At 40.3% G+C, this 9,855-nt stretch overlaps 1 protein-coding gene across 15 annotated transcripts in view; it reads right to left on the bottom strand.

The window, feature by feature from the left end:
• Nucleotides 1–1,152: 1,152 nt before the first annotated feature.
• The window catches only part of Ikbkg (inhibitor of kappaB kinase gamma), a 63,560-nt gene continuing 54,857 nt past the window's right edge, over nucleotides 1,153–9,855 (bottom strand). For 8 of the 15 annotated variants that reach the window (XM_006527852.3, XM_006527848.4, XM_006527853.4 and 5 more), the window contains one exon: nucleotides 1,153–9,728. In XM_006527852.3, coding sequence (XP_006527915.1) covers nucleotides 9,586–9,728 — 143 coding nt within the window. In that variant the 3' untranslated portion in view covers nucleotides 1,153–9,585. The remainder of the gene's footprint in view (nucleotides 9,729–9,855) is intronic. The other 7 variants (NM_001161423.1, NM_001161424.1, NM_001136067.2 and 4 more) reach the window with 1 other exon arrangement.

Below are 9,855 nucleotides of genomic sequence, written 5' to 3'. Positions count from 1 at the left end.
GTTAAAAAGTCACATTTACCAGTTGAGATTTGAATGTATTATATTGTCTTGTTTGATTGTTTTACTTTGTTTATATAGCATCTGACTACAAAGTCTATGATTGACTGAAATTCCAGTGTAGCCCAGACTGGTCTCAAACTTTTGGCAATCCTTTTGCCTCAGCTTCTCTATTATTGTGATTACAGATGTGTGCCACTTGATCCAGCTTGAACATAACTTCCTGAAGACAATTTAGCTAATTGCAAAATCATACTTCACACATTCAACTAATCTTCATCCAAAAACATATGTATATACAATGCTAATAGAAAAAAAGAACAAAGATTGCCTACCATAATCTTTATAGACTCAAAGCATCTGGTAGGGTTACTATCTTTCTGTGTTTCTCTTAAAATCAGGCCTTGATTCTGACAGAAAAGAATGACAAGTGTTCTGTAAAAACCTTCTGTTCAATGACGGGATAGGGACAATTCTTAAATACCATCTACAAAATAATTTTCAGGAAAAAAATTCTGCAATATAAAGCTTTAAGAAAACAGTAGAAACCTTTAAGTGATCACAGACTTTTGTTCCTAATTCTCTATTTAGACTTATTTTAATTGTATGAGTGGTTTTCCAACATATATGTACGTGTACCACATGTGTCCCTGGTGCCTGCAGTGGCCATAAAGGGCATTATATCACCTGAAACTGGAGTTAAAAACACTTGTGAGCTGCCATGTAGATGCTGTGAACTGAACCCAGGTCCTCTGAAGAACATCAAGTGCTCTTAGCCACTGAGACATCTCTACAGACCCTTGTTACTAATTATTGATTCAGAATTAAAGGAGGTTAGAGAAATGGGAGAGCATATATAACCCCTCATTTGCATGGCTGAGACTGAGTAAGCAGAGGGCAGAGTTGAGAGAACCATGTAATTATATACCTTGGTGGCTGTGTTTCCTGATGGTCAGATGCTATTATCAAGTGATTTTATCCTCTCTTCTATTAATGAATGTCTTCAGGTTGAATATGAGTCTTCTTTTTGAGATAATTGTGTCTCCAAGAAGCTACACAGCTATATAGGAGTACATTGAGAAATATAACCTTAGGTTGTGGGCAAGTGCTTATTTTATTATGGGGTATCCACAGAGAAGACTGCTCAGACATAGGTTTAAGCCAATAGAAAGTCTTTATTAGTCAGTCAGCAATTACACTGGGTGTTCGGGATCCCAGCGCAGCCCCCAAGCCTTTCTCAGGTTGTGCCTTTAAACACAAAAAACAAATCCTTGGTTAACATAATTCAGTTAAGAAAAATGGTTAGCTAGAAGAACTACAGAAGCAAAAAAAGAGTTAAGATTAGAATATTTAGAGACTTTCCCAGAACTATGGACTTTGATGGATTTTAGGTCTTTGTTTTTGTTTTGGCAGGTGGTGCTATCTAAGTACATTCACAGCCTAAATGGTATTTCCATCATGTAACCAGTTGTGCTAAAGTCTGGGGACTTTTACAGTTTGAGTGGCTACATTAATGTAGCAGTGTGATGCTTTTGATTTACTTACTTTTTACAATAAAATAATTCTTGTATAATATTGTTTTAAAAGAAGATAAGTTTGCCAACCAGTGGTGGTGCAGGACTTTAATCCCAGCACTCAGGAGGCAAAGGCAAGCAGATCTCTGAGTTCAAGGACAAGCTATTCTACAGAGCAAGTTCTAAGACACCCAGTGCTACAGGGAGAAAGCTGTGTGTAGGGTGTGTGTGTGTGTGTGTGTGTGTGTGTGTGTGTGTGTGTGTGTGTGTGTTTCAAGCTGAGCCAAGGGATACACACATGTAATCCAGCAGCTAACAGGTTGAGGTAGGAGGATGGTTTCAGGAGTAGATAAACATCCTCAGAGCTACTTAGGTTCTTCCTGTTATATCAGGAACAGATGATACCCACACTTTGTGGGCTTTTAAAAAGGAACATGAGGGAAAATACCTTAAAGATCTAACCCACCATGATGTACCTTATGAATATCCTAGTTGTTTTATAAATATCCACTAAGACACCTTACAAAAAATAACAAATCCAAAGCTAGTTAGATGTCTCAGTGGGGAAAAAAAAAAACCAACTGCCACCAAGCCAGAGAACCTGAGTTCCAGCCTTAGGAACTATATGGCTGAATAAGAAAACAGACTCATTCATGCCAGTTGTCCTCTGCACTCTGTATATCTGCTATAGCACATACAATAAATACATAATTTTTAAAAAGTCATGTAATATACAGAATGAACAGATCATACTTATATATTTAGAAACATAGACATACACACATGTATATGTGTATATATATACATGCATATGTATATACATATACATGTATGTATGTAAAACAATAATGAAATATGAGACCATAAATTTGAAAAAGAACAAGGAGAAGTATATGAAAAGGTTTGGATGGAGGAAAGGAAAGACAGAAATGATGTAATTGTATTATCTCAAATTTAGAAATAATAAAAATAAAAATAATAAATCCTATGAGGCTAGAGAGATGGCTTATTGGTTAAGAGCATTTGCACTTTCGGGGAACCCAAGTTTGTTTTCTATCATCCATGTCAGGCAGACCACAACTCTCTGTAACTCCAGCTGCAGGCAGTCAGATCCTCTAGCATCTACAAACACCTGTACCTATGTGCATACTCCATACATGTATACATATACATAACTAAAAATAATTTGCAAACAAAATAAAAAGAAAAAAAGAGAAAAAAATTTGCAAATAAGTATTTTTAAATGAAAAATCCAATATCTCACCCTGATAACTATCAGCAATGTTCTATCATTTGCTAAATATATTAAATTCTTGCTGCTTCCCTTCAAGATACCTTCAGAATTATCAAGGTAATTCTGGCACAATAGCAATAACAGTTGCTATTGTTATGTGCCCACTTTTATTTCAGCCTGCAGTCATTTTGATTTTTATGCCTAATGCAGCTAAATGTGTCTCAGTTTTTCTTTAAGAGCATCCTTATATTTCTGGGACAATATTATTTGGCTCCTTGTGCTTTCTCTGTCCTAACCCTGGAACCTGTCAATTCTCTAGTAAACACAAAACCTGATCCTCTACAGCTTGGAGTCCCTCTTTTGTATCTTCAAGTGTGAAGTCTCCCCATTAATGCACTGATTCCTACATAGTGTGATTCCCTTTCATTCTAACACAGATGTAAGTTCCTTACACTTTCTGTGACTCTGCCTATTATAGCCAAAATGGGCCCCACATAGTGGTTCTCAACGTTCCTAATGCTGCAACCTTTAATACAGTTCGTCATGCCGTAGTAAGCCCCCACCCATTAATTTTCATATTGCTACTCCACAACTGTAATTTTGCTACTGTTATGCATCATAATGTAAATATCTGACACGCAGGATATCTGATATGTGACCCCAAAAGGGTTGCAACCCACAGGTCAAGAACCACTAGACAGTGGTCATAGAACTCAGCCCATTGTGACATTGTAACCCATCCTAAACTCTTCTTTCAGTCACACAAAATATTTAGAGCAAATATCCTTACCCTTTTCACATCTGTGTCCCTTTTCCATTAATATACTTAACTATGGAGCCAATCTTTAAATCCATAAGAGCATGGATGGGCCTGCCAGACTGACAAATCAAATTCCATCCCAGCCCTGATCCTAGGATACTTGGCACCAGTGAAATCAAAAAAGCTGCTGTGCCTAGGTGGTCTCTTCTTTCCCACTGGCCACTACCTATCATACTTGCCCACTTAATTTTGTTCCTCTATTGGTGTAGTAGGTAGGGCCCATGTGTTGTCCAGTCCATGCTGATTTAGAGGCAACTGCTAGTCTTCAGTTAGTTCCAATTGTGGAACTCAGAAGAAAGGCTATGGTGTGATCATTCTATTTTGTGAGACAAAGTCAGTCACACATGTCTCACCTCCAGCTCTGCCCTTCTACTTAGTGGAACAATGCCAAGAGCTCATCAATAGTTCACCTGTCAAACAGCTTCAAAAGCAAATATTTGGGGAGAAGGGTTGTGGGAGGGGGTGACCAGGAATGGGACAGTGAGCGAGATATAAAGTGAATAAGTAAAAATTAATAAAATTAAATTTAACAAAAGCAAATATTCAACTCTTTTTATATCATCTTCGTTGTCACAAAAAGTTCTGGAAAACTGCAGGGCTTAGATAACATTTTAAATGCCAGTTTTATTGCAACCTAATCCATATACAACAAAAGTCATTCATCTGAAGTGTTCCTTGCACATTCACAAATGTATGAGTATCGCCATAGCCAATTTCAGAATATTCTCATTTTCCCTCAAAGAACTTTGTATTCATTAACTATCACTCTCTCCTCACCCCTCTCACCTCCAGGGAATCACCAGTTAACTTTTTGTTTTATGAGATAGGATCTTGCTATGAAGCCTAAGCCAGCCTAGAACTCATTAACATCTTGCTTCAACTTTGAGTGCATGCTCTACCACAGACTGGCCCAACTGGCTTTCTTCCAAATTCTGTTTTTCATATCTGAAACCAAGACACTCATTAAAAACCTGAACAAAATGAAAAAAATAAGCTAGTCAGATATATTTATAATCCTAGCACTGGAGAGGCTGAGGATGGCTGTAAATTCAAGGCCATCGTGGATTACATAATAAGTTCCAAACTAGACAGGGCTGTCAAAGTCAGGGGAAGGTAAATAAAGTGAGAAGCTGATAACCAGGGATTGTAGCTCAGTGATGGTATGAATGCTTACATGTGAAAGACCCTGGGTTCTATCCCCAGCACCACAAAAAAAGGCTATTGGTACTATAGTCCTAAAATAAGATTTCTGTACTATAATTTCTAGTACATTAATAACTTCTATAAGTCACCAATTATGGTGACAAGTGACGTCCATGAAGATATTGGCAGGGGAATCCTGATATCGTCTCAGACAAGCTCAGCCATCAGTAAATGCAGTTTCCCTGTGTTGAGTATACGACTAAATTGATACGGCTTCTGTCTCCCTCTAGTGGTAGAAAAGAAAAAAACACTAGAAAAGGTCAGTGGTAGTAATGTGAGTTAAAACAGGGTAGTATGATTTAGGATGAAGAGATCAGATGAAAGAACTTTTGTTTACACTTATATGGATGACAAAAAGTAGTCAACAGTACAAATTAGGGAACAGAACTTTCTCAGCAAAGGAGACAACAGGAGCAACAGCCTTAAGAAACAGAAGTGCTGGGCTGGTGAGATGGCTCAGTGGGTAAGAGCACCCTACTGCTCTTCCAAAGGTCTGGAGTTCAAATCCCAGCAACCACATGGTGGCTCACAACCATCCGTAACAAGATCTGACTCCTTTTCTGGAGTGTCTGAAGACAACTACAGTGTACTTACATATAATAAATAAATAAATAAATCTAAAAAAATTTAAAAAAAAAAAGTGCTAAGTGGTTTGAGGAAAGGAATAGAAGGCCAGTGTAGAATTGGCTGAGCTTTTAGAGAAGTTGACATGACATTAGATCAACACAAGGCTGAAGATGGAGTTTAGGTCTCAAGTAACAGAAAATCAGTGGAGAGCACTAAGCAAAGTGGAAACAGATTTACCAGATCACACTGGTTGCCAGTAGCAATGGATAAAAAAGAGCCTGCAGTTTCAATATGAAACTGCACCTAACAGTCAAGGCAAGATGAAGGGACCCAGGACATCTCACACTGAGCCTGGCTAGATCAGAATTGAACATCAAACAACTTCTCTCATAACTAACTTCCACTGTTACCTAGTCCTCCCAATGGTAGATAGATTGTCCAGGTACCCAGGCAGGAAACCAAAAGTCCAGCAATCCCTCTCTTCCATGTCCATAATGTTGGCTGCAGCTCCATACCTAAGACCCTCATGCTGCTCTGACCTTCTCTGCAAATCATCTCTTTCCATCACTGTCACTAGATACTGAACAAAATGCTTCCATGTTTCCAAATACCCACCTGTATACAACACTGGTGTGCTTATAAAAAGGAAACACAAGATGGCCATGTGACAAAAGTGGCAGAGGCAGAGATGCAGGTACAACTAGAGAAAACTAAGAATTTCTGGGACCTGCCACACACTGGAGAGGGGCACTGGAATGGGTTATCCCTTATGAGGAACCCACTTCTCAGATGCCTGCCATCCTTAACAGGGAGAGGAAATCTGTTGCCTAAGCTCCCTAACGTGTGGTACTTTGTTGCTGCAACCACAGGAAATTCAAGCCCCAAATTAGTTGACTTGGCCCCTTTCACCACTCTGTTGTGTCAATAATGAGCTTTCCTCAGCCATAGGCAGAAGAAACCTCAGAGCTGTGTGTAACAGCTACTTCCTATGTAATACAGGGGAATTAAAGAGATAGAAATAGCAAAGAAAACCTTTGTTACTGGCAATCCTACCCCTACATCCAACAAGGGAGGACAGAGTGCATGCTTGAAAGTCTTACTTCTTTATTTCATATTTTATACATAATTTAATCCTCGGGCCTTTTTATACCATCGTACAGAGAATGTTCATGTAATAAAATGTTCAAGATGCTAGCCATGCAGGCCTGTGTCATCGGATATGTTGTATCTTATTTCATCACAGCCTTGGGTGGTAACAGATGATGGTGCCATAACACTGGAGAGGCACTCCAATGAAGCAGTCACTGTGAGGACCAAACTGTTGTCAGGTAAAGAGGGCTGGGGATGCTTCCAAAGTGCTTGTTCATCTCTCCAAACTCCCACCTTGAAAGGGGAAACACTAAAAGGTAGGCCTTACCTTGCCTGAGGGTGTCACACACAGGGCTGCAATTGTTCCTTTTTAGATATCATTCCTACCTACAATCTGCCTTATCGTTTATTACTTCAGTAGGTGAAGCACTCTGTACTGTCTTACTGGCTCTCTGGTTTTCTCTTGGGCATGGGCCAACAGGAAGAGAGCATACATAAGAAGCACTATCTATTCCAGAACAGGTCTTCTGGAAAGGGCATGCTTCTAGCTGTATGGATCTAAAAGTTGTCTGCCAGAGGCCACATAAAATTTGTGCAAAAGCAAGTAGACTAATTCCTGAGGGGAATGGAACGACCACTTTTTCCAGTTCTAGCTTAAGTAATTCTGCAAAAGAAAAGAGCATGTCTCATGTCAAAAAGATGGTAGAATCTCAAATCTTTGATGTACGGTTAATCATACACCATACTGCAGGGTAAGTCGGTGGCAAGGGCTCCCACCTTCTAGAAGGGTACTAGGTCCCAACCATTACCTTGTGCCACCCTCAGATTTGTCTTGACCAGTGCATGAAGCCCATGTTTTCAAGCTTCCTACTGTGTAACCTGGGTCACACCTGCTTTCTGGGACCCTTTCAGGATAAAGTACTGGTCAGAAATGCACCTATGCATCTCTGTTTATCCAAGAAGCGTGAAGCTCATGCAGCCACTGCAGGCAGCCCAACAGCTCTCTCCTACTATAGCCAACCTGCCTTTCCCAATCATTCCCACTGACCCTACTAACAGCATCAAGCACTGACAAGGGTCTGCCTTCAAACTCTGAAGACTACTGGTCATCACCCTAGAGACCAGGTCTCTCTAGCAGAATTACAAGGCTTTAAAGGCCCTGCCTTTGGGCTGCATTTACTCAGGTTCTGATGATATCCATACTCCGGGTTATATAAGCCCAAACCCCCATAATGTGAGAACAAGACTTTATTTGGGGAAAGGATCTTGGTAGGTGGAATGAGTTAAGGGTCTTGAACTGGAGATCCTCCTTAATCTAATCAAATAGACCCCACATGCACAACATGGTTTCCTTATGAGACAGAAGAGAGGAAGAAACCACAAGGCCCTAGAACCAGAAACTGGAGTGATGGGTCTATGAGCCAAGCAACACCAAGGACTACCACAAACCACTGAAAGTTAAGAGAATGCCTGGAATTGATTCTCACAGCCTCCAGAAAAAACTTAATATGTGGCTTCCAGACAGGAAAGAGTGATTTGTTGTTGTTGTTGTTGTTGTTGTTGTTCTTGCTCTTCCAAGTTTAGGAAAAATTTTAAAGCAGCTATAGAAAAGTGATATATACCACCACAAAACTGGACTCAACCTAAACCAATAGTATTCCTAAAGGAAAATTATAGATTAGGTATTTAAATGAAAACACATAAGCAAAGAACTTGTTTGTTCCTTTAACATTTTCCTAAAGATCTTTCTGATAGATACCTGGGAATTAGGAAATGGAAAACTTACTCTGCATCCCCTGAAAATTCCGAGAAAGCCCCCAGCTCAGGATTACTTTTTAAATCCTTTTTTATAATCTGAATTCTACTTAGCCTTCTCACTCTTAATGGGAAAGAAACCATGTAAATAAAAGCCCCCGGGATGGATTCACAGATACCACTCAGAACCATGAAAGCTTACAGGAGGGCAGGAAGGATTTAGACCTAAGGAATGAGCAAGGCATATTTATTGCTTTCTCAACTACAACTTCCTTTCCTTTACTAGAACTGCAGGTCTAATACCAATGACGGTAAGGTCCCACAAAATGTCTAGAACCTTGCAAAACAAGTGAAGTGTTCCCTTTTCTGTGATCAGTCAGTCACTGCTAAATGGTTCCCTAGGACATTTTGGCTGGTGAAGAACATGTGATCACAAACTCCAGGAGTGTGATGAACTATGGCCACCACCATTCACAGAAGGTAACAATGTGCTTGGCAAAAACAAGAGCACACTGGGGCTAGAAAAAGGAAAGCATACATGTGAAATACCTTTCTGTTGACAAAGCAGTCATAATTCCAAAGTCAAAAAACTAGGAGTAAAGAATGGGTAAGTAGGAGTATAAAACAGCTTCTAGGCCCCAAAACACTAACAATCAATGTGGAACAAGGGGTGCACTTCTGTAATAGTCAAAACCAACCTGACTGATAATCAAAAAGCTCTACAAAGCCCAAGAACAAATGGCAATGTCCCAACAGAAAAATGGGTAGGAATTATGAAAATCCAAGTTACATCAGAGGAATTAAAAAGGGCCCACATGCCCCAGAAAAAGACACTTAAGCAAATTCTTTAGTAAAGAATGGTATATCTTAGAGATGGCAAAAATCCAAAGGTCTGCCCACCTCCTCCAGGGCAAGGATCCAATGTCACATCTAAGCATCTGTCCTAAAGGTACACACAGATCAGTGTACAAGTACTTTCACTACACCATTAATTACAGTAACAAAAGGACAGAATACTTTCCACATGTCTACCAGAGGTAACACATGTTATAGACCCAAGTGCCACATGCCCTGGGAGGAGAGCCTGCAGTTCACCGGCAAGAAAGGTACCAGTTGGAGAGAAGAAAAGCTGTACCCAGACCTGCTTGGAGAAGGGATGCTCCCTAAGAGCCCCTGGCCTCCATTCTAGACTCCCTAGGACTATGGGAGAAGAGGGAAGAAGCCACCAGAGGCAAACTGGATCAGGCACACAGAAAAAAAAAAGCCCTGAATGGGGCTGTCTACCCTAAATGGGGGACCAAAGGGCTAAAGCAAGCCCTTAAGTGTGGACTATGCAGGTAAAACAGGAAAGCACAAGTCACACAGATCAGGACATAGTACTGCAAGTGGCCTTGCATCTGCTGCTCCTACTCTATGCACTCCATGACATGTATCTGTAGAGTGTCCATATCAGGAGCCTGATACTGGCACTTCGGACAACAGAAGTCAGGAGGTTCTTCAGGAGGGCTCCTCCGCTGGTTGGACAAGGCCAAATGAAAGGAGTGGTGAGCTGAGAAAAAAGAACACAGGAGTGTGATGAACTATGTAAGTACTTCATGCACAGCCTAGGTAGGCCTCAAATGGAAAGGGGGGCTAACAAGGTGCTGAGACTTACTGATACCACCATATTTGACTAC

Source organism: Mus musculus, chromosome X (genome assembly GCF_000001635.26).
Source record: "Mus musculus strain C57BL/6J chromosome X, GRCm38.p6 C57BL/6J".
NCBI lineage: Eukaryota > Metazoa > Chordata > Mammalia > Rodentia > Muridae > Mus > Mus musculus.
The sequence above is the reverse complement of the archived record's forward strand: the minus strand, read 5'-3'. Positions and strand labels throughout refer to the sequence as shown.